The sequence below is a fragment of the Venturia canescens genome, chromosome 7, assembly GCF_019457755.1.
Source record: "Venturia canescens isolate UGA chromosome 7, ASM1945775v1, whole genome shotgun sequence".
Classification (NCBI taxonomy): Eukaryota; Metazoa; Arthropoda; class Insecta; order Hymenoptera; family Ichneumonidae; genus Venturia; species Venturia canescens.
Genome location: NC_057427.1, coordinates 8,314,139 through 8,339,463, shown reverse-complemented (window position 1 = coordinate 8,339,463; position 25,325 = coordinate 8,314,139). Strand labels below are relative to the sequence as shown.

Sequence of the window (25,325 nt, the reverse complement as noted above, 5' to 3'; positions counted from 1 at the left end):
GTTCGTCAACCGGTCCTCTACGAATCCACCGTGTAGTTGTTTTTTTAACTCGATCGTTTCACCGTTGCAGCTAATTGTTCATTGAGTGAAAAAACTTTTTCATTCATAATTCCTGAAGGAATGAGTTCAAAGTAAAATCTACGTGGCGAATTCGCAGAGGATCAGTTGAGGAACAAAATGATACTTGGTGCAATAAAATCGGTTAAAAAATAGAGATGATTCTTTGAAAAATAGCTGTGAAAATGAGTCGTCATGGAAATTTGCATCTGCCAGTTGATAGTTTTGCAAAACTATCGTTTCCAATATTTTTTCACGTTAATAAAATATGTTTGAATACATATCTACTAACAATAAGTTTAATCGGTACGTTGAACTTGGTCCAAAAGCGTTTTGAAAATTTAGCACTCATTTGACTAGCATGCGGTACAGGAGTTACCTTAAATCCAAGTGCTCATGCACGAGAGCTGTGTGGTAGAAAAATCCAAAAAAATGTATATTGTCTTATATATTTTTAAAGTATACATTTGCCAAATTTAACCAAATTCTTATTATTTTGAAATTCTTCACATTTTTAACATAATTTATCACGGCAGCATTGTAAGCTCGCGCGATCGACCCTCCTTAACGAAGTATGGTACAAAAGTCTAAATAATTAGAAATTTATCAAATTTGGTGATAATGTTCTTAAACATCAATTGCGAAAACACAATTTTTTCAAAATTTTCTTCTCCTTAGTTATCGAGTAATTACGCATTGAAGCAGATTTCTTATGCCCGGAATGTATACCTAATATATGGAAACGCTATGCTCGTACACGCGAACTTCAGTGATCAATTACTCGATAACAGTACAGAAGAAAAATCTTAATAAATATCTGTGAAATTTGGTACTAAAGAATATGTTCACCAAATTTTATAAAATTCTTATCATTTAAAAATTTTTCACGTCATTAACATGGTTTAGCATGGCAACATTGTATCGTCGCTGTCCACCCTCCTTAAGATGATGGATCAGTCGGTAATCACAACCGTGAGTGCGAGAGAGATAGCTGCAAATTTTGATAAGGAAATTTTTCCACATCGTTCGTCTGATCGAAAAAATAAAAATGTCATCGGATTTTTGCGATCGTGCTGCGTACGATGACATTTTTATTATTTTAATCGGACGAACGATGTCAAAGAGTTTCAATTTCAAAAATTCGAGGTGTGATTACCGACTGATCCATCACCTTAAACGGTGCTTCCATCGATCTATTTCACTACGAAAGTCCTCTGTGCACTCCAATGCTCGGCTGTGCATATACACCGAGTTTTATAAACGTACGAAAGGCTCTGAACATCCACGTGTATAAATGAACTTGCGTTTATGTAGACGCAGAGACCACTGGATGACACACACACGCGTACTACGAGGAAAGAGGGAAGAGCCCCGTGTACGCGCGTCTCTGATCCAGTCTCTCTTTTACTGCTGATGCTTCTTCTCGGCAGCTCTTCCGTAAACCCGTCCTGCTGAGCAACCAAAGATGGTCACGAACGAGGGAGCCGCTCCTGGTGAGCGGTTCTTCAAGACTCCCCCCCCCCCCCCCCCCCTCCTTTCGCTCCCTTGCCCGTCCAAGAGATTGATAAAGATAATGACCCTGACTGCTCGACGACCACGAGGAAAAATAAAAAATAAAGAGCCGGCCCGAAAGAAAACGAGAGACAGAGCCCGCGAGGACTGTAACGGTATGGAACTGAAGTTCGCTCCTTCAACGACGCTCATACCGCTCTCCCTTTCCTCCGGATCGACTCCTTTATCCTCATCCTCGCGCAGTCTTTTCGTCTCTTAATGAGAAGCTTCGCGGTTATTGGACAACTTGAATTTGGAAGTGGAATCTTTGTTTTTATCTGGATTCAATATTTTTTAAATTTTTTTTGGTTTTCAATGATTCGGTTTGTTGGGGGTTGAACGGGGACATGGAAAATTGAGAAAATGTGAGGTTCGTGGTGATTCGAAGTTGGGATTAGGGTCGAAATATAAATTACGAGGATTCTCAAACTCTCGATCCTCCTTTTCCTCCTTTTTTCAACTGCGCACACTCTCCGAGGACCTCGGGGACTTAATGACCCGGCCGGTTGGGCCACCCGAGCGCGAACGACGGCGCGAAGCACTCAAAACATATCGGTCCGAGTGAAAATCCGACGATAAGAGTGGTGAAAGGGTCGGGGAATTAGGCAACGCTAAAAACCAAAATGGAAGCGCTCCTGAGATGTTTCCTCAAAATAGAGCTTCAGCTTGCTGGTTTTTTGACCTCGAGTCTCCGCTTTCCTAACCATCGAACAACAAATTTATACAAACCCGCTAAAAATTCTCCCATTTCCCGTATTCTTTGTCAATTTATTCTAATGCGCTCGTTCGAAACGAGGATCGTTTGAAATTTAACGGAGGAGGAATATGAATTATTCGAAGAATCGATCCTTCGTTTTTTATCCTCGCACAATTCTTCTCTCTTCGTCATCGTTTTTCAATGCGAAACTACTGGCCATCGATGTTTCAGCTTTTGCCGCCCTCGGGCCGAATCTCCCGCTCTCCTCCTCCCCTCCTTTTTGTTTTCTTTCTTGCTCTTGCTCTTTGTCAAGCTCAGCATCGACATTAATATTAATATTTCCCCACCCCGGGCGGCGTTCTCCCTTGGACACTCGACGTTCTCGTGAGTCACCGCGAAATCGCCCCTGGGGCCGTTCTTATGTACAATTTTATACTGTAATACGTTAGTGTGCTGTTCGGGACCTTCGACGCGAGGCCTCCAAACACGATTCAGTTGAGAGACAAAGAAACTAGTGGAGGGAGAACGAAACGAAGAAGAAGAGAAAGAAAAAAGGGGCAAGAAGAGAGGAAAAGGAACGAAAGAAAAACGATCACTGCGCGGTGCGTCGTCGTCGCGAATCGCACGTGCTGCTCTTTCTCTGCTCGCCTGATTTATCGTCTCAAAATGCTTCGATCCATTCTCGATATTCCCGACGTACGAGAAACCAGCCTGGAAGACTAAAAAAGATAAACACGAAGAATCCCAACTCGAATAATCCTTCATTTCTTCGGGGACAATCTCCATCCTCTTCATCTTACTACCTTAAACAACTGTTACAATAGTTTTTCAACTGTGAACCGTTTCGTGTCTCGAGATTCGGCGAAGCTCGGAGATCGAGATTTGTTTGGGGAGGAAAAAACATTATTTGACGAATAAACGAAAGATATTTTCAATTCGAGCTATTTTTATCAAATTTATGACTATAAAGTTCCATTTTTTCCTAATGAGTGATGTTTATAGGAGCTGGACTGATTATTCGAAATTTAAAGACTGAAAAAAATGATAATCCACACGAAGATATCAAAAGGAGGAATAATTTTGCTTTGACTCGTTAATTTATCATTTGAAATCTGATTCGGATCGCGATCGCTCATTTTGCAGGGTGTACGGTAGACAAAAATGGCTTCACGATCACCCGCGGGAGTGGAGAATGCATTAAGAACATCAAGTGAGCTGATGTGACCCTATAAGGATAGCGAAAGGATTGGCCTCATGGAGCAAAGCGGCGTTGAGGAGCATTCGAGTTTCTCGGAAAAGCCTTGCCGGAGCCCTTTCGCCTCAACCGAGTTTATTTCTTTTCGCAAAGAATCGTCTTCCTCATACAAGCGCGGACGAATGACCCTAGGGAGTTTAAAACGTTTAAGAGCTCAACCGACCGGTTCAGTGCTTCAAACTGAGCGCACTTCTCTCATCATTGCTTTTCACTGACACAAACACACGCACACAAGCTCTCGCTCAACCTTTGAGTTCGAGTTTCTTCGACGAGAAAAAGATTTCTTTTATTTCATCTCACTTTACGACTTGCCGCGCTCGGAATGCAATCATTTTAATTTCAAGCTTACTGCATCCGCGAATTTTTCCCGATTTATAAATCGCGTTATATGAGCGCACTTCCATTATTCGAGTCGACGAAAAATTTATTTTTTTTATGGCTTCAATGCTCTCGGGGACTTGAGAAAAATTCCGAGAGCCGAAAACTCGCAAATCTCAAAAATACGCTCAAACATATTGATCACTTTTCGAGCTTATTTTTCTCGTCAAAATTCAGTTGTTTTTTTTTTTCATCTCAACTCAATTTATCCGACTGTCATTTTTCCGCTGTCACTAATATTCCAGATTTTTCATCGTTTCCTAACCAAGAACCGAACGACTCTGACACCTGCAATATGAGCGTGCCTAACGCGAACTACTCGGAATCAGTATCCGAGGAATCGAGCATTTTTTCGCGAGTTAGTAACGAAGACTCGAGCGACGTAACCTCAAACGAATTTCCTGACGAAATTCACGAGGTAATCTCATCAGTTTCACACTTACAGTCAATCACAAGTGAAAATGAAATAAATTCGATTCGAATGACTCGTTTCGAACTAGTAAAATCCCCATTGCGATGGATGGCAGCTTTTGTTCGCGTCCTTATTTCTCGGAATATTTATACACAGTCGAAAAAACGTCAACAGTATCACAACTCCGTCAACTCGAATCGTATTTTTCTTCTCAGCTGCCAGTGAGCTTTTCCCCTGCTCTCTGGTTCCTTTTTTTCATCGTGTATAAAAAGCTTGGGTACTTGATTTTTTCGTCATTGCGTTAGTCGGAACGTCGCGTGAAGTATATAATTCTCTCTGTGTGTAACCTAACTTTTTGGCTTTCTCAGGGAGACGCGTGTGAGCGTTTGATGGTAGTTTACACTTACAGACGTTAGATGGCACTGTTACGCTCGTAAGTAGGTTGCCGGGCCATTGGAGTGAGAGCTCCGCGGTGGGGGAAAACTCTCTGTTTATTGTTGATCGAGTCGTGTGTGTGAAACTACCGAGTTTCCCACAGGCACGGTTAGCACGAGGAGGAGAAAAACAAATGTAAGGGTCGCCGAAGAGCGAAGGGGGTGACGGGTAAATGAGTTAATCTTCGATAGACCAACGTAAGCAATAACAAGTCAGTTTATTTTCTTTCATCGAATTATTGAACGATGATTTCTTGGATGAGACATGGGGTTAGAGAAGTTTGTTTGTAAATTCAGTACAAAATTTTCGTTTTTTGAATAAACTTTTTAATGTTACGAAGTTTCGTTTTAACTGAAATTGCACGCGATGACCCTCAACTGTCAAGTTGCCTTGGAGATTCATTAAAACGTTCGGCTTCGCGCGGCTTGCGGGGGCGCTCGAATCGGTGTGACGACGACGACGTTTGACAAATGATCGCTTTTCTTCCGAGTTCCGCGTCGACCGGATTCGGCGATTCGCGCTGATCGTGAGACTTCGAAAAATCACACGGGGTGAGAGCGCAACACGTGTTTTTTCGTTCTCAGGAAGTATATTCGAGGCTGTTGGGCTATGAAGTGAAATACGTAAAGGGTTTAGAGTGACGCACGTAGGAGAAGTTGAGTTGACGCACCAGTCTCGTGTTGACGAAACGAGTGGCTGTGAGCCACGTGGGCCAGGGAGAAACAAAAATACAATATGATCCCGGAGCTCTTGATCTTGCACGATCGGTAGGTTATGAATTCTCAAGGCTCCATTGCCAAAAGTGGATTTCTGGCTATTCTGTCGCAGCTCTCTCGAATCGTGTTTCGACTCGGGTATGTTTACGTTTTTCGTGATTGCTTTTTTTGGTTATGTCGTACACCAGAGTTCCATTCCGGACCGAGCTTCCACACATACAAAAATTATGTGCCCCGCGTAATTATACGTACGTGCATGTGAAAGAAGCCGCTTTGCCATGAATTTCCCACGGTTTTGCCCCGGGAACTTATTGGCGCGTCATATCCGACTCCTTTGATGGTGGGCTTGCTAGTAGAGCGAGTACAAACGGGGGCGGCGGTCGGAGCGTTCCCCTCGCGTGGATGACACGTGGCTCCGTTCCTCCCTCCCTCTTATCTTCCCTCGCTCTCTCTTCCTCAACGTACACTTCGTGCATGCATACGCGTATTTATGCGGGGTACGTAGCGTGCTTTATGTGCACCCGTTGTACCCTGCTGCGCAACGACCCTCGACTCTTCGCCTTGCTTCGTTGAGCAGACCAGGACCCTTCTCTCTTTCTCAAACGCCCTTAAATTTAAACTTTTTATGGGTGAAATGACTCTCACGATTCTAATCTTCGACGCAACACTACAAATGGCTTGTCCATTTATATTTTTTGTCGTCGACATGGACGATGCGAGCAGAACTCCAAGTGTCTTCCTGCCCTCGGGCGTTCGCGCGTTTTTTAGGTTAATCACGGATCCTTCTCGTGTTTTTCAGCGCTAATTTCCCAATGTTTCCCCAAACGATTGACGAATCCATTTGTATTAATTATTTTCTCACGTTTCTCGCTCGTACTCGGGGTCGAGAAATGCGCGATAATGCGTGTACTTCAATTTTTATATATTTAAGTACGAACATTGAGGTGTATAATCAATTTGGCGGAATAGTTTTTGCAGAAACGCCATATCTTTCACGGCGATCGCAGCGCCGCCACTCTGCCACCGACCGTTCTCGAGTACCGTTCGCCGAGACAACGCAGCGGTACTGAAGTCACGATCGTTTATACATACGTACACATAAAATCGCATGTTACTCTCCAAATGATCTTCAGACCTTGCACATATTTCTGTAGCGTCATTCAATTTTTTTTTACCTTCGATCTTCTCCTCCCTGTTCTTTCTCCTATTTTCTCCGATAGGAGGCTTACGGGGAATCGATTTCTTATAGCTATTTCATGATTTCACGTTGGGTGTACTCTACGATTTATGAGCACGTAAGATAAATCCTCTACTATGATCGACGCCTCGTGATAACGTTTTATCATTATTTCAATCATCGTTGTTACTGTCTTGGTACTTAGTTACGATAAAGAGGAAAAACCTTGAATATTATCGCAGAGGAAGAAACTTAACCTCACAAATCGGACCTTGAAATCAGAGTGGAAGATTTTGTGCAAGTTTGAAACGAAACAAACTGCCATTAAAATTTGCATGCACGTCTTGTCCACGGATACATTCGAGTTTCGCAATTTCACTCGGCATAAAAGCGACGCTTCTGTGCGGAAAGACTAATTTTCGTCTTCAGAGTGAAAACAATGAAGCGCGATGTGCATTTTGAGGCATTTATTTTTTTTTATTTTACTCCGACACAGAACGAGCCAGGCAGTTGGCTTTTTCAGGAATTTTACGATCCTTCTTTATTGTTGAAAATACGGAAAAGAAAGTGAAATTTGCAGAAACAAAACGACGTCCCGAGCTCGCCAGCGAAACACACAAGAATTCTTTTTTAACAGAAGTTGAGGCGGGAGGACCTCTCACGCCCGAAAGAATGCAGTCGATAAATAAATTCCGGTCCGCAACCTCTCCACGGTCTCGTAGCCGGAGGGCCTTCGATTATATATATCCGCAGAAACGAAAGAGAAAAAGTAAACTCAAAGAACACTGAGGCAGAGAGAAAAGGAGAGAAGAGCGCCCTCTTTCTGTCGTTTGCGCGAGCAACAGCAGCGCTACGACGGCACAAACCACAAACGAGCGTTGCAAAGCCCACAGGAGAGGAAAGATGATCCCTCTATTGCCGTGCACACTTAAAGGTTGTTCCACGCAGAATCGATCGGTGTTTCAGTCATTTTTATATTGCTTCGGAAAAATCGATTTTTCATTTTACTCGGACGCCACAGCTCGTTAGATGATTCCAAAGTTCCTCCTTCGGATTCTAGAAAAAAATGTCAATCTTTTTGTCCATCGTGCAACAATGCGATCTGTCGATTATTCGATTGTTTACGACCGTCGAGTCGATTTTGTCAACAAAAAATCGAGAGATAAGACCGCCATTTTTTTTATTTATGCTCGTGGTTTACATCGAGAATCCCATAACGTTCCATCATTTTTCGACGATGGATTTCGATGAATCAGCTCAATTTCGAAAGCATCCCAAAAAAACACGGAGGAGGGCGGAGGGGGGGGGGCGCGTTTAGACGTTATTTTCACCAGCGCGTAGTATCCTTCAGTGATGACTGAGCTCGTTCGTGACTGCAACCCCCGCAAAGTGCCAGAGGCCGTCCATTCTTTCGTCCTTTTGTTTTTCTCTCTTTTTGAGCCTTTCCTCCTTTTCAAATTTCTTCGTTGCTCGCGGGTCTGCACGGTTTTGGCTCGCGTTCACGCTCTATTCATACGATCCTCAAAAATACCAGACAAAATGCTACTCTTTCGAAGTAAAAAAAAAATAAATAAATGTTTGCTGCATTTCTTACGAGAATGCATAGAAATTACACGTTGCACGTTTTACTCTGCTCACTTCTGTCTTCCAAAATACTGTAGTACACTCCCTAGGCTGTTAATTTGTCGGAAATATTTCGTTCAAGAATTTCCCTCCCCCCTCCTCCGCTTAAAGAAAGTAATTTTTTATTTGTCACGGTAAGAATGATTCATTATTTAATGACACCAGTTCGAATTACACCGGAGAAAAAATATCCGCAGTATTTTTTACGGTCTTTATGCAGCAAAGGCCGACGAGCGCAGAGATCCGTGCCCGTAATTTTCTCACCGATAAAAAGATTCTCGATCTTTTCCATTTCCTGATCGGCCATTTACTGGTCGACGAGCCTGACGATCCGATCGATTATCTTCACGATCTTCTGGACAAATGCTTACTGTTCAGATCGGGACTGATCGAGCCGCCATTGCTCTTCGATAAACGGTATTTTAAATCATTATCAAACCGTAATTTATTTTCGATTTAGTGCACACATTTTTTATGCCAAAGAAGACTTACCGCGTAAAAATGTCATTACGGTTGGTACAGTTCGCGAGAAAAATCGTGATTCGAATCCATGGAGTTTGGACACTATTTTGTCGAAAAAAATCTCGGTGGTTAGAGAAACGTGAAAATAGTTTATGGACGAAAACGAAAGATTTGGTCGAACGGTTCGTCGAGAAAATTACGAGTGTCTTCGCGAGCCAGCCTCGGTCGACTAACGCGGAAAAAATAAACAAATCTTTCTCCCTCTCCAATGTTTTCCGTTTATAAAAGTGGTTGTGTGGCACGAGGTACATAGAATTATGATGAAATAAGTTTATTTCGAAGTTTCGCGTTTCTCCGGTATTTTAACCGCGTCGTCCGAGCTCCATCTTCCCCCTTTCCCGCGTTTTACCCTCTCTCCGTCTCCCTTCGCGTTGTCTCGGGCTCATTCGTAGGAGATGGAGAGAGAAGTGTGCAACATTGGCAAGTAGACGTCAATTTTGCGGTGAGTAAAGGAAACTCTGTGTGTCGTTGTCTCTCGAAATTCACAACGGTTACCGCCCCGTCTCGTGACAAACGGAATTGGTTCGGAGATTATACCGTGAGTGCGAAAAGAAAAAAACCAGACGCAGAGTTTCGCGAGATCCAAACTGCCAGGATGAAAAGAACGGGGGAGCGCGGCGAGGGGGGGGAATAAGAGAAGAGCGAGAGCGGGACGAAAAATGAGAAGGAAGAGAAAGAGAGGGAGAAAAATTTGCGGCTCGTCTCTTTGCCCCAACGGCCAATAATTTGATACTTGGGCCGACGGTCATTTCACTTCAGTCCCAACCGCGTCGTCGTTTCTTCGCAATTTTTACCTCTTCCCCCCTTTCCCCACCCCCGCCCCCTTCTCTACTTCCCATTTTTTCTCCTCATCTCCCACTTCCGTTGCTCCCGGAGGTCTTGTAATCTAATATTAATAGGTACATGTGTTTTTGTTACGTATTTTTTTTTTACTCTTTCGAAAAGACACGTCGAAAGCCTTTTCCAGAGTCTAGACCCAACCTCTTCCGGCCATATTTCTCTTAATGGATACAAAATTGGCATGATAACTTTGGGTATCTGCGACTTCAACCACGAACCGACTCGGAATAAACACGGACGCGTTGATAAGCAAACTTTCGTCGACGAAGCGTGAGTTCATTTTTGGTTTAGAATATTTAACGAAATAACGCCATTTGCGAAGTGATTTGGATCATATGAATTCTCAAGGAAAATAATAATTAGAACTCGATATTCGTGAAAATTGCGTTGAAAAGTGCTCCGCACCGTTGAAAACAACGTGCCTCACGTTATTCGGTCAATTATAATAATTTAATGTGAGAAAATGCGGGGGGCTTGTATAAATTTTCCGCTCGTTTCCACTCGAGTCACTTCGTAGATGCGATTACTTTGAATGCGTGATTTCTCGCTACCGTTGCCCGTTGTGTTGGCGTAACGTAACCCCGTGTTCGCGCAAGAAGAACGAGACCGTTTTATCAGGCTGTCTCATCCTGGGAAAATCTGCCCCACTTCTGCATATCTCGTGTTTTTTTATTCCGCGATTCGAGATTAAATCGCAATGCACTTGGTGAAAAACGCGTGTTCGTAATTGATTGAATCATTCCGTCTCGGTGATCATTTCCGAGGTCGATCACGATGCGCGGTAAAATTCAGCATGCCTGTCAGTTCGCACGAATTACTAGAGAGGGCAGCGCAGTCGTGGGAGCTTCTTTCCAGAGCGATATATCGACGTTCAGTTCGCCTCGAAATTTCGGCAGTTACAGATTTCAAATGTTTCGATCGATCGACGTGAAATTAGTTCAATCACGAAAAGTTCAATAATTAGGAACGCGAAAATATGCCGGATCCTTACTCTTCCAAAACTGATTCGACGCAAAGACTAAGACAGTTCTGATAACGGGAAGGAATCGAGGTGCGACGCCGTCACGTGGAAAATAATCCTGGGATATTTCCATTCAATTTCAAACTCGACTGACCACCACGAACGAAGCAGCTTGAAATTCACACGAGAAAACAAAGAAATTCATTAGGATTCTCACGCGAATCTTTTCACCCCTGATGTAGAAAATTCCACAAATTTTTTTATCTAAACGTGAAAAAATAATCGACGAATTGAGACCGAGTTTATTGAAGCCTAGAAACATCCATTATCGTCAGCTTTTGTTTTTTTTCGCTCGAACGACATTTTTTCGAGCTGCGCTGCCGAGTAAATTTTTTCAATCGGCAGAAATGCTTATAATTCTACGAATTGAGCTCTTATTCATCGGCGCATTAAACGATCCATAACAGAATAATTATAGTCCGGGAAAATGAATTTTTAATGGTCAAACGTCGCTGTTACGATTCGTGTTTGGTACTCGCTCGGATGCCTCTCGCTGGAGAATAATCACGGTGGGTCTCTCTGTATTTTATTGACTCGATGATTTTCTGAAGTGTGCGCGTCCGACGAGACGCGTGCTCGGTAATTTAGTTCAATTGGCTCGCGCTCGCATCCCGCTCAATTCTTCTTTTTATCTTTTCTACATGTCCTTACGCGAGCGTGTACGTGTGCACAAATGAATCTAAATATATATACAACATTTACGACGCACTGCTAAATAGTGCTCGGCTTTTCTCCTCCCCTCCCTCCCTCCCTCATTCTTTCGTCTCGTCCCGAGGACGTGTCTTTTTGATGAAACTTCTTGGTCTGCTCGTTCGAAACGAGACGACGACAATGACGTCAGGCATCTTTGGGTCAAGTGGGTCCCATCAGGGAGGATGAGAGGCGTGCACGATTATAGATGGCAGTAATGTGCCTCGAAATTAACAGACGAATCTTAATATATCGTCCCATGTGTGGGTGCGTGTGCGTGTGCGTTGTTCTACGAACGAAGCTGCAATATTTTCGTGATTATTCTGAAAAATTCTTAGTTTCAGAATTCGTTCGATATTTTTGACTCGTTTTTTTTTTCATTTTTATCGTTTCAATTGTTGCAGAAGGGCCTGCCTGGTGAAGATGCTTCGTGGAATGATCGAAAAGTGAAGTTGACGTGAAAACAACCATTTCGTACGTCGCATTGTCGACAATTCGATACAAAATATGAGTTTGAATTTGTAAATAAATCGAAATTTTGAAAATACGGGGGGTGAAACGATTCGGGAATTGTGTTTGACGACGGCTTCGGGTTAACTGAACGGAGAGGGACGTTGATTGGTGCAAATATCAAGTTATCGAAGTGTCCTGGCTCCGGAGATTCGATACGAGGGAAACTGGATACGGATCTGATCGCATTTGCTATTCTCCCCTTTTCCCTCTTCCTTCCCTCTTTATATCTCTCTTCTTCGAAAAATACTCGTGCGTTGACCACACCGAGCGCTCTCGATAATTCTCTCTGTATATTATATAAAGCACTGCGACCGTACACGTACGAGTGTATACGCGTTACAGTCGATTCGGTATGCACTCGTTCGTTCGCTCATTTCAGTCACGGTTCACTGCGAATCGGCCCACGTCTCCGGCAACCGCAGATCTGTTTTGTTTTAACCTTTTTTCAAACTTTGTTCCGTCTTTCGTTTCGCACTGTATTCGTGCTAAATATATAAATATATTTACATATTTATCGCGGGTGTGCATGTGCAAAAGTAGCGTTTAGAAACGATCGAGATTTCAAAAGTAAACCGAACGATTATGAGAATTAAGTAGACCATTTGAAAAATCTACTTTCACCGCGATTATTTATCCGAATATTTATTACGCGAATGCGTTGTCCGAAATGTGATTGCGCTTTTCAAACGTTTTTTATATCCGCGCAATTAGCGAGCCGTTGAGTTTCACTACACATTTGCACTGCACATTTGTTTCCGTCTCAATTACCATTTGAAACTGAACTGATTCATCCTCGTTGGGACGTAACTGCGGAAGGGGGGAGGGAATATATTCCGGGAATTTTACAACGCTCGTAATGACGGACTCGGCGACGACAAACATCGTCTCAAATTCGTTCTCTCGCGTTTCTCAATTCGTGTCGGTCACTGTCGATTGTAACGTAAACTTGTTAAGCTTTGGAATTTCGTTGAAGGTGAGTGGAAAATCGATTTCATACCGTTCGTTTCTGATTAAATCACTTTTGTTCACTTTTTTTTTCGTCCTGAACATTCGGTCTTCGATCGCCGAAGAATAAACGGCGCACCTACGAATCGAGTTGGAACGACCCATATATTTGTATGCGGTCATGTGCTTCGTATAACGAGCGAACGCACATTCGAGCGCGGTCCTCTCGAAAGGGATATAACGCTGGTTAGGTGTGTGCGAAATTCGAGCGGACACGTACGTGAACGCAGTGTGTTGTGTGTCATTGCCCGTGAGTGGATTTAACGGGCATGTAGCGCGACCGTGGCGAAACGGTGCACTATATTTGTGCACGCACTCGGTGGTCGGGTATACGACATTATATGTTTATGTTTCGGTGCCAAAAGGGCGGGAGTGCTTGCGGAATCTTCGATTATTTAGGCAGGAATCTTCGTGAATTTTGGAGTGAATTATTGCGTGAAATTTGAGAATAAACGTCGTTTGTTCCCGATCGAAATTAATCGATAAAAGTTTGAAAAGAGACGCGGGTTATCGTATTCTGACATAATGAAGATTTATCGATTTATTTTTAAATTATTTCAGGATACAAATTTTCGTAGTCATTAATTTGACGTTCAAGCTGCCTTATTAGGAATCGATCGAGCGTGATTGTAAATATGCGACAAAAAATCAACTCATAGCTGGTCGGGGAAGGTGGTGAAAGCGCTCTCGTAGTCATGATTCTTTTGTGCCCTTTTTGTTACTCGTTTTATTCAAGCGTGACGCAAGTGGCCCGACAGAGTTCGATACAGCGTGCCGTTTGCGGAGTTTTGTTCCGATCGTCCGATATACGTTGTGTGGATACGGGCAAGTCCACCCCTCTTTTTTAACCATGTACACTCAAAATTATGTGTGTGGAAAGAAACGCACACCGACGTAGGGATGAAAGGAGAACGAGCTATACTTTGCTTTTGCCCCCGGGGCCCACTCTTCGGATTCTCCGAGTCTCAGGAGTGGGGGAAAAATGACCACCGAGCGTTGGGTTAACGCTCGCCTCACGACGCGCTCGCCAGTACGATTCTCCGTTCTCACTCGGGAGGATCGTCATGTCGAATAAAATCTCGAGAAAGTCTCGGATATTTCATTCTCATGAGCTAAATTCTTGTCCACTTTCGTGCAATACTTAAGCGTTTTATTGCTCGGATAATAGTTATAAACATAAGACTCTGAATCGAAGAATCTTCGATTTTAATCGTAATCGAACAGCGAACAAGTGAAGTTATAGAGCGGGAATACGTGATCGAAGAAAACAGTGCAATTATTCTAGTGACTACGGTGTTCCAAGGATTTGGAAAGCTTTGTATCTCGTGATTGGATAAACGATCGATAAAGTTTATTTTTCAACGAGAATATCAATTTCTGTGACAAACGACTCTCGTGCTTGCGTTAACTAACACTTCTTGTGAGTTCGATGATACACATCAACAAAAATATCACCATGAGGTCGTGATCTCTCAGTTTCGAACTCAAATCTTCCGAGAGGAAGAATTTCCGTTTGACAGGTGATTTCGTGAAAGATTCGGTGAACCCTAGCCTGATCATGAAATCCGCCAGTGATTCCGTACGTTTTGTGATACTTTTCCTTGGAACAATTATTACCATTTTGTTTCTTGCGGGAAATGTTAGTGGAGCTCCTGCCCATTCGAACGTTCCGAATGCGGATCAGTGCGATTGGAGTGGAAGGTTTGTACTTTTTATGAATCGTAAACGCGACATTATATTTTTCAAGATTAAACAAATTTTCGAGTTGAAAATCAGAATTTTAAACGGAATTCGACGTTTATTCAATCCTTTGAAATAAAAACATTCTGTTATTCGATTGAAATGTGGAAACAATCTTGTCAATTTTTTTAATTACGCTCCTTAATTAATCCTTTTTTCCCCGGATTTACGCGATCGTAAATATTTTTTTCAAATTCTAATTACTAATAGAAAAAAATGTTGTGTAGCCTCGTTATTTTTTTACGAGGTTACGAATACGGTAAATTGTTTTCTTATTCGTTTCGAACGAGTTAGTGTATTCCCGGAGAATTTTCTCACATTGGCAATGTGAAAGCCTTGTGATAATTGCCTAAGGAAGGGACTAATGCAATGTTCGTCTCTCTACGTCCAACAATCCATTTCTGGTAGTTGGAGAATACAACCATTTTCTCTCGCGTTTTATCTCGAAATTTATCCCTTTCACTCGCCTTCCGTCTCGCTTCCTCGTTTCCACGCATGCACGTGTATGTCTCTACGTGCATTAATACGACGAGCGTTCGTTAAATTGCCTCTTCATGGACCGGTCGTAATTAAAGATCGTGGAAACGGTTAATCGCGTCGAGGATTTCAAGAAACAACAATAACAACTTGAAATTTCCGGCGCTCGGAAACTTCGAATCACCGTTGATTGAATGCTCCATTTTTTTGCGTAATTTGTACTGATAAGTTTTTTCCCACATTCGAGTATATGAAGCAGCATCAAATCTTGCAGCTATTGTTTAAAAAATCAATGAGTCTTCATTCATTTTTTCATAGTTCCAAATTTTTCGATTATTTTTAGTCCAAATGATTACGTAATTAATCAAATTTTCATGTCATTTTTGTCATTATATGTCAAATTTTTGTCATTAAATTCTCACGTAGAAACGAGTTTCCAATAAACTTCGAATCGCCCCGAAATTGCCCCATTTCGATCAAAAATATTTCGAACTGTTATCTTAAGTTGAATAGAAGCATATGTTTTGAGCTTCGGAGAAAGTGGCAGGAAAATTTTTTCGTCACCAAAGTTTACATCGAGAAAAAACACTTTTAACGTTGACTTTTTACTACGAATAAAAACGATGATAATATCTGGAAGATTGGACGCTCGAGAAATTTTCTATATGAACAAATTCGATCGAAAATTTTCAAGGTTGCATATTGAAGGGAAAGTAGGTCGTAGCGCATGTAATTAACGACGGTATAACGATAACAGTACCGCGAGAAAAGTGATCCCGTTTTTTCCGTTCTCTCGTTTATGGTACAAAGGACTGTCGTTCGGATTCCATTTGTCGCTACGCCATCTCGGTTAACGTTTGAGCACTTAAAATTGTTCATCATTTGCGAGGTTTTAGAGAACACAAAAATTTCTACAATCATATCGTATTTCGCGCAGAGTCGCTAATTGAGAGTCCCTGACGTTAGCGGAGAATCATAACAACAATAATGATAATATAATAAAAAATCGAGAATAGCAAGGTCGTGAGCGATTCTCGAGTTTCTCGAGCCATTTGTTTTTTTCTTCTGCCTTGTTTTCTTTCTCCTTCCCCCACTCCCCCCCCCCCCCACCCCTTATCTCGCTCGTTACCGGTGATATTCAACAAGCACGAATACGCGATGCTCGCGTGCTCGGTTAAATCGATCGGTATCCCCGAGTGGGTAGTCGTCGAAAAACAAAAATGCGACGATACGGAGTGCATCAGTCGGAAGGAATACGCGTTGTCGTGTCTAATGCTACGAGAGATAATTTAATAGTCTCTTCCCCACCCCCTTTTCTGATCCGGGAGTGAAGAGCAGGAATAGAATTTTATTATAATACGAACCGGTCGGTCGTGCGCCAGAACGTTGAAAACCGGTTTTATTACGAACTGTGGAGCATAGCTTGACAAGGCCAACACATAACGCCATCTGCTGTGTGATTTTTTAACTCGAAATCACCGCGTGCTCGGTCGGTATTGAAGAATAATTAAATTTTAAAATGATTTTCTATTTCACCATATTTTTCACCAGCTTCTCAAAGTTTAGTACGAAGGCTCGGAATTTGCATTGAATCCGCGGTGCTCTGATTGAACCGAGACAACATTTTTTTCCGTTGAAAAAAGTTTTGAATTTTTGAATATGAAGTTGCTCTTGCCAACGGTAAAACGAACTGTTGATGCTAGGGAAATGTTTATCGCGTCCTGCTGTTTTTATCGACGGTCGATAAAGAGTCGACGTTTTTGAAACTCTTTCGAAGCTTTTTGAAAAAATTCCTTTTCGTTTTTGTGTTTCAGTGGGGGCGGTGGGAAAGGGGTGAGACCCGTTTATCTACGATGCTCACGCGGAGCCGTTGAGTGGCGTTATCCACGCGGTGCTCTGCGCGTCGTTCTGTCGGGAGGGAGTGAAGGACGGAGTTTTCGCAGTTGCGTTAAAATCTCCGGGCCGGCTCGGGTTTACCTTGAGGGCAAGAATACTTTGAGGCCAATTTACTCGCCAGGCGACGGAAAACACGAGACTCTCCATCGCTGTTTCGACTCGAGGGGACAATTGGCCGCCCTCTACGTTGAAGCGGATGAAACTGCTCATGGCCGTTCGACCGTTACATTGAGATACGATCTTGAACTTGCGACACGAAAAGTCAAAGAACACAATGGAATTTCCGGCGGTCGAGAGAGCTTCGCCGAACGTGACGAAGAAGTCGAATGTCGACCTTGCTCCAAGGAGGAACTCGCCGAAGCCTATTGCAAAAGTGACCTTGTAGCGAGAGGAACAGTCAGCGCCGTTGAAAGACGGCCCGATCTCGAAGCTGCCGAACTCGTACTTAGGGTCACCAAAACATTGAGACGCGTCGAAGAAAATGAGGTGAGTTTAACGTTTCTGTGCATTTTATCTTTTATCCAATTTTACCATCTTTTTTCTCGCGTTTACATAAATTTAAACAAACTCAATTATATTTCCTTTTATTACTTCACGCAGCTGTCAAAATGGCAAAAATACTCTCAAATTTCAATTTATTAAAGCAAACAAAAATTGTTCGTAAGTTTTCTTTTAAATAGTAGAATAAAGTGTCGAATAGTAGAAAAAAAATGAATTTTTCCATCAAAATGAAACGTCACACGACGATATTTTTAAACCATTTGAGAAGACCTTTACTGCAAAACAGTGTTTTTTCGCTATCCAACAAACCCATATTTCAATCATAAGTCGATATTATTAATAATTTTCTACTCATTTTTTTTTCAAGGACAATGAAGTGGACTCAGCGGATTTACGATACCAGAGGGAAGTTCGAGTTCGTGTACCGACAGCCTGTGATGCCCGACACGGTCAAGGCGAATTTGTGATAATGGCGAGGAGGAAGCTCGGCGATCTTGCGCTCGCGTGTGCCCCGAGGCTCGAGGCGTGGGCGGAAGCTGTACGCGAACTCAAGAGCGCACCCTGCTTTTTGCGAAGTTAGCGCTTCTCTTATGTCCGATAAATGAGTCAGCGAATATGCAGCACCAGCATTTTGTAAATACGTATATTACATATATATTTTTATAGATATATGTGTAATATAGTTCAGTGGAAAATCAAATTTTTAGAGCTCCCAGCACAATTTTTCGAGTTTGCTTTGTTGCAAGGTTAAATTAGCATTTTGGCGTGACTGAATCGAGCGAGGATTCTTGGCTGGCCTGGAAGCCCCTCTGATTTTAATTATTTTGAGAACTTTGTGAACTGTTGATAATGGAAATTTCTGAAGTATTTGAAAGTTCGGAAAAGGCTATGCAAACGATGCCCATTTTTGGTTCCTTTCATTTAAGGAAGAACAACGAACGTCAGTTTTTTTTCTTTCATTGAAAAAAAAAACTTTGTCTTCTCATAATTTTTCTGCACGGTGCCCTTTTATCAATTTGGCTCTCCACTGTTTATATGAACAAAAAAAAACGAATATATACATATATATTTTTGAGCATAAATGTACATATAGAGCGCGTACTTCGAGCGTAAGATACCGATCTCCGAACTGTGATATTATTGTGTTATAAGAGGTTCATTATGAAATGGTGTGTTTTTTTCCATTATATTTCTCTTGAAAGCGTCGGCGACGCGGATGGAATAAAAAATGATGAGATTTTTGGAGAAACGACGTCGTTTTTTTCTCTTTATCTTACACGCGAAAATTGTTGGGCTTCGAGATGTGTGTTGGGTTTTCGAAATGTGTTGGATGTGGGCAATCTTGATTCGTTGACGAAGAGTACAACATCCCTGCATTGGCTTGAGAGCTCCTCTAGAGCTCGTAGAATTGTGATTCCAGTTCAATGGGATTTTGTTTTCACAAGGATCATCGTTGGATCGAAGTGCAATTCTCTCTATTTCTTCTTGTTTTCTTTTTTTTTCCTTTTAATCGTTTCCGGAACTCTAATCTACGTGAAGATTACAAGGTACAGTATCCATACATTTTTCTCAACAAATATATATCATCTTTTATTTATCTGTTCTCTCATTTTTTTTTCTTTTCTTCTGATTTCAATCGTTCTGTCATTTTTTTTTTTTTTATATAACAAAGACATGGAAAACACACACAGGAATAAGCCTGTACATCGAGGCGTATATTCGTAAAAAAGAGCTACCATTTTTTCATTTTATTCTTTTCATTTTCGAATAGTCTTTGAGACAAAAAAAATTTCTTCGGGTTTGCTTTGTTCTCTCTTTCTCATTGGTTTGTTTTTTTTTGTATTTTTCGCGCTTTCTGTTTGTACGCGTGACTATCGTTTAACGACTCTCGCAAAAAGATTTGTAGATTTTGAATGTTTCTTATTATTATACGGATAGAGAAACGCGCGACTTACTTTGATGCTTTCGCGTCTTATCGTTTCATGATTTTGTTTTTCTTCAACTTTAAAATATTTTTTACTACGGTATCTTAGTAGTTTACCTTTGGTTTTTCGAGTTGCACTTATCTTATGACGTTGAATAAAATCGTCTGTTTGAACGCACGCACGAAAGAAAGCTTTCACATTATTGAAACAATCTCGATCGAGGATTTTTTCCAACACACGATTTGCTGATATACAATAGAAACAACAGAGACAAAAATCGATCTCAAAAATTCACACAGGTTTGTCTTGAAAAATATTTAAAAAATAATCCTCATCCGAGGACCGTCGATTCATCGGTTGGGACAGTTTTTTTATGCGCTCTGGAGAAACTAATTTTTAACAATGATTCGTTGCGACAGTGATTTCATTTAAAGTAAAGAATAGAAAAAGAAAAAAAATGATTGTCGATTATTCAGCGTAGATATTTTATCCCCAGATCAAAACGACATTTCATGACAAGAGGAAACACCGAAGCTGTTGGCACCACACGCACAAATACACATACACAGTGGAGAATGAAAAGCTCCGTGAGTGAGACAGAAAAAAAATACATTTAAAAACGGTGTATCGTAAAACGTACGCTCATGAAAACAACATAAACGATGAACTTAATACGGAAAAAAGTAAATTCGTTGCAACCTTGTTTTTCGATGTTCCAAAATCGAGAATCATAATTATAACGAAGAATTATTTACATAAAATCAGAGTCTCGTTGCAACGCTATTGAAATTTAATTTTCCTACTTAACCCTTTTTTTTGCTCCCTTTTTCATTTGGCAATGACTCGTGTACCACCCTGTATATTTACATCAATTTCAAGCCACAAAAAGCAACGAAATTCCCAAGCTAATTATACATATATCACATTATCAAGAAACGAAAAGAATTTATCACCATTTAATAGATCGAATCACGAGTAAGAGACAAAGTCGTATACGCAGATTTCTCGCTCACACGGGATTGATATTTCTTTCTATCAGAGAAAAACATTCTCCCGTTCTTCTGTTACTCCTTGTTCGTACTACGCGCTGTGAAAAGGGTAATTTGGGCACAAAGAGACAAGAAGATCGTCCATATTCGGCAGAACAACGACTCGCTCGAATTCTTTCAACAATTTCGTTTCTATCCATTTCGTTACGTATCCAATGTTAACCGCCCTCTCACCAACTGCTGGCTTTGTCGTTAATATTATTTGTGGCACCGGCTTGAAACCGTACCATATTCGATCGGACGGCGGTGGGGGAATGTTGACAGTCAAACAGCCTTTGATACTCGATACATTCACCATAAGTCGGATTTCGGTGTTCGAAAGTCCCTCCATAGCTCTTCTAACGTACGAGAGCTCCGCAGCCTGAAAATAAACGAAATATTATTAACTTCAAATTATCATTATTACTAAATTATTTTGAGATTTACATTACTGAGAATTTATTTTCATAAAAGTCATTGAGGAATAAAAAAGAAAAAATGATTAAATCACGTTTTATCGGAATTCTAATTGAATAAGAATTTTGTCTGAGAACTTAAGTGCAAAGATTCTCGAGGCTTATGTAAATCCAACATCTGGAGCGAAGCTGGCGCTTCGGCTCTAATTTTGCGGCCACTCTCGCACGACCGTCGTCACGGTTGAAAAACTAATATATCGCTATTACTACGAATCCCCAAGGGCACGAGACGAGAGAAAAATGAAAAAAAAGTAGCGAACATCGCGGCCAGTTCAAGATATACAAACGGTTTTTTCAACTCGTACAGATACCGCTCGGGCTATTAAACGTTCTTCCGATTAAAACTGACGCACAGCTTCCGTGATATAAATTCAGAAGATATTTTTCACTCTTAATTGATGCTCGAATAACGTGCGACACTCGATTCAATTTTCGTCATCCAATTCACAACGATGTGCTTCAGCTCATGGTCCAAACGTTTTTTTACACTTACAGATTGGAAATATCTATTAGCTGCGAGCTTGTCAACCATGCTGAGAAACTTTCGACCCGATGATTGCGTTGGACTGGAAAAAAAATCATTCTTTCATCACTCAATAAATTTGCCACCGATTTTTGTACAATATTGATTTCAATATTACAATTGCATGTGAACTTAACCAATTTATTTGATGGATTTGACAAATTCAATTAATCCACTCTTTTATTTTATTCGTCCAATTAATATTCACTTTCTATTCAACTAGCCACTCAATTATATACTAAATTTGGAATCTTGCGCACTTTTCGAATTAAATAAACAAGAAAACAGTTTTAATTCAGCGGAGGGTTTTGAAAAATCGATTGACTTAATATTTCTCCACCAATTGTTCTGTCAAATCCGTGCATACGAATAAAGTGAAGTAAAACTTACGTGGATTCTCGAGAGCCTGAATTCGGAGGTACGGTCGTATTGTCTTCTTCCTCGGTGGAGGTTTCCGGGCTGTCTTCAACATCACTATCGAACATGGGAGATCTGGCTGGTTGGGTCGGTTTGTCGTTATTTACGATATCGTTTGTATTACCGCTGACAGAGCCAGCCCTTGTTAATTTCATGAGATTTAATTTAGTCTCGATCGTCATGGTGAAACAGCCTTCGTAAGTGATATCAAGGTCAACGGAGAGTCCATGCTCATCGAGAATCGGTTTCGTCGCTTTGTGTATAACTGGAGCGCCTTGACCGATCACCAGTTCCGATATTAATAAACTTTCCATAAAATATGGCAATTTTATGTTCGATAATTTTCTTTGTATTTTCTCTTGTATCAAGTTTATCGTGTCTGGCGATTTGTGCATGTCGAATAATATTCGGCCTAGTAGTGCGTTTAACCAAACTACGTCGTTTTCGACGAGGGAACCTCCGCTTTCGCTCGTCGGGGTCGATTGAGTCTGAAATTGAAATGTTTTGCCCCATTTAACTATGTCTTCGTGTCAATATATAAATCCAACAAAATTATGAAAATATTTGCAAGATTAACAAAAAACAATAGAAAAGCGTTTAAAATGAAAAGAAAAAATAACGAAATTTTTCATGAATCATACTGATTTTTCAAACGCAATAATCCTTGGAATAACGGTTTTTTTAAATAACTTACATCAGAGTAACGCGACATATAAGCATTGTAAGAAAGTTCGGACGCGATTTCGTGAGCGGCTGCAGTAAAGTTTGAATTTTTTGTATCAGTGCTCGTCGACGGTATTGAGGGCGGATTCGAGGACGGAGTGATATCCTTCTGAGACGATATCGAATTACGTTTGCTTTCAAAGCCCGTTGCTCGCGTCAAACGTCTATACCTAGAAATTATATCGTTTTACATAATATTAGTTTTTTTATATCTGTATATTCGTCGGAATAGAAAGAGAGACGGAAATAAGGTTAATATTATCAAATGCAAGTGTGAGTGAAAACGAAGGCAACGGTGTTGGATGAAAATAATATTATTACGCATATAAAATGATCGCGGTCGATGAAAAAAAAAGATTAATTATTCCATTCCATACCAATCTTCCTTCTGACGATCCGTTCTGGCGAAAACGTATATTTTCAATTTTGATATCTCATCTTCATCATCCTCGTCAGCGTCACGACAATCTGCAAATACGTCGTTCTTTTTTTCATTTGACTTTACAGATTCTTCGTCGTCATCTTCATCCTCATCTTCTCCCCCCTCCAATATCATCTTTTCCTTTTCGCTGTCTGTCTTTTGTGTTTCGTCGTCCGATCCCGTATTCAAATCGACGTTCTCGATTATTCCTTCTTTTCGAAAAGTCACACAAATTGGATATTTCTTGCTCCAACGTCTGAAAGAGAATAATCAATTGGTTACTCGATTTTTGCGAGGTTTGGAAAAGTGGCAGAGAAAAAGATAAATTTTTTTTATGAAAAATTGTTGAACCTTCTCCTCGTGAGGCCTTCGGGAAGTAATTCCACTTTTGCTCCGATTAACGAATAAACTCTTTTTCTCGTGAATTTGGGCAAGTGTTGAGGTTCGTTCCAAACGGCTCGCTTGGGAATTCTCGTTCTGGTTTCCATGATTCGCAGAGAGTCAGCTTCGAGCTTGAACATGACGGAGTTGGTGCGTGCGACGTGGTAATTTTCGGGATCGTAATCGTACGGCAATTCATTGAGCCATCCTTCGAATTTTTCGAAAACAGCGTGTTCCTCAACTGCTGGAATTTCGACGATGGGACATTCGAGTCTTTCGGGAACTTTACGATCGACGATCGGAGCGTTCAGCAGCTTTTTCACACGGGACACGAATTTTTGTATGGTTACAACGAGAAAAATACCGGCTATACAACCGATCAAGTAATCAGGCAAAGGAAGAACGTAGTACGAGGAAAATAATACGACTGGAATAGCGACGAATTGATAAAACAATTGTTTTTTCAATTGTGAAATTATCTTCACGGGTTCATCGAGATTCGTTGTTGTAATCGTCTCGATCCTCAAACGCTTTTCATTCAAGGCTTTCGTTCTATTGTCACATTCGTCTTGTTTTTCCCCATTTCCTGAAAGATTCGTGTCATTCGCATCGGTGATTGTTTCGTCAGCTAATTCTGCTGCTTCAATACCGCTCTCTACGCTATTATCATCTTCAGAATTTTTTGTTTTGAGACCAGTTTTGATATTTGAAAAACCAGCGAATCTCGACGACTGCGATCTTCTACGAATTCCTGTTGTTGTCGAAGCACTTTCCTGCTTCTCAGGTGTGAAATCTTCAGTCGGTGTAACATCTCCCAAATCCTCAGAGTCACTAAAACTGGAATTTTCACCGCTGCAATGTTTCAGTTTTTTTCGTTTGTCGCTCTTGATCTCTGACAATTTTTCTTCAAACGTTTTTGTCAATTTGCCTTTGAAGTCCGAAAACATTTTCCATGGATCGCTCGGTGGCGTTCCTTCTGACAAGCTTCCATCCATACTCGCCGAACGCTTCTCATAGCCTTCTTCTCCTCCATTCTTTTCGCTCGAATCTTTAGCACCAGTTTTGAATGGACTTGCTTTTGGTGAACTTTTCTCTGATTCTGGAGTTCGTTTCTCTTCATCTGTGCTCGGATAAAGTTCCTCGAGCTCGTCGTCACTTGCGTGATAACGAATCGAAGGAACCGATGTTGTTATTGGTTTCCCTGGCACAGAACAAAAAATGAACATTTAATTCTTAGCCACAAAAAATATACATTTTCTCTGCGTTAACCAAATTAGATATTGAATTCCATTAATTTCTGAACAATAATAATGATTTTGTATTGAATCAACATGGAATTTGATAGATTTTTTCAATACCAGCCCTAGAGATGATTTTCAATAATTTCTTCATTTGATTATTTTTTTTCTCATAAAATACTTCGATTTTTGGCATTTTACAAAATTCATGGATTACTAAGTAGAAAAATTGGAATTCACCATATTTGTGGTTTCAGTATTATCCCTCAACTTTTTACAGAATATAATTTATAAAATTTTATGAGTTACAAAAGTGAAATGGGAAGTATAATTTGAAGAAATGATTAATATCTCATTGTGAATCATTCACTATTGTATTCATTTTATGACAGTTGCTAAGCAAAAATATTTCATGTTGATTGAATAATATGCGTATGGACATTGGTATTGTTATTGTTATGAAAATAATTGTTATTATTATCAATCGTGAAAAATTTACCTTTCATCATGGCCAGTGTCATACGAGCAGGACTGTTTCTGGATGCCATCTCTTCACCGGGGATTCCGAGTGACACACGGTCTTACGGTCGTTTATTAATTTTCCTTTTATCCCCTCTACGCCGACTTTAACTAAACTATCGCGTAATTTATGTAGCCATACATTACGAGGATCATACGTCACCTCTA

The 25,325-nt window shown here is 40.9% G+C and overlaps 3 protein-coding genes across 3 annotated transcripts; 2 read left to right on the top strand and 1 right to left on the bottom strand.

Annotated features, from left to right (window-relative positions):
• Window positions 1-418: 418 nt before the first annotated feature.
• LOC122413173 (EF-hand calcium-binding domain-containing protein 10-like) lies at window positions 419-11,921 on the top strand. Its single transcript, XM_043423346.1, has 5 exons — window positions 419-423; window positions 1,454-1,550; window positions 8,522-8,718; window positions 9,769-9,933; window positions 11,779-11,921. Exons 1-5 carry the CDS (start codon window positions 419-421, stop codon window positions 11,822-11,824), a joined length of 510 nt encoding a protein of 169 aa, XP_043279281.1. The 3' UTR covers window positions 11,825-11,921.
• A 1,957-nt stretch (window positions 11,922-13,878) lies between these two features.
• LOC122412906 (meteorin-like protein) lies at window positions 13,879-18,755 on the top strand. The gene is made up of 3 exons (XM_043422896.1): window positions 13,879-14,593; window positions 16,924-17,491; window positions 17,874-18,755. The coding sequence occupies exons 1-3, from the start codon at window positions 14,451-14,453 to the stop codon at window positions 18,084-18,086; spliced, it is 924 nt and encodes a 307-aa protein (XP_043278831.1). The 5' UTR covers window positions 13,879-14,450; the 3' UTR covers window positions 18,087-18,755.
• Window positions 18,756-18,964: 209 nt separating this feature from the next.
• Window positions 18,965-25,271, bottom strand: LOC122412899 (testis-expressed protein 2). Its single transcript, XM_043422884.1, has 7 exons — window positions 25,138-25,271; window positions 23,371-24,601; window positions 22,976-23,275; window positions 22,570-22,768; window positions 21,849-22,363; window positions 21,429-21,501; window positions 18,965-20,841 (listed from the first exon to the last, which is right to left on the bottom strand). The coding sequence occupies exons 1-7, from the start codon at window positions 25,184-25,186 to the stop codon at window positions 20,512-20,514; spliced, it is 2,697 nt and encodes an 898-aa protein (XP_043278819.1). The 5' UTR covers window positions 25,187-25,271; the 3' UTR covers window positions 18,965-20,511.
• Between the last annotated feature and the right edge of the window lie 54 nt (window positions 25,272-25,325).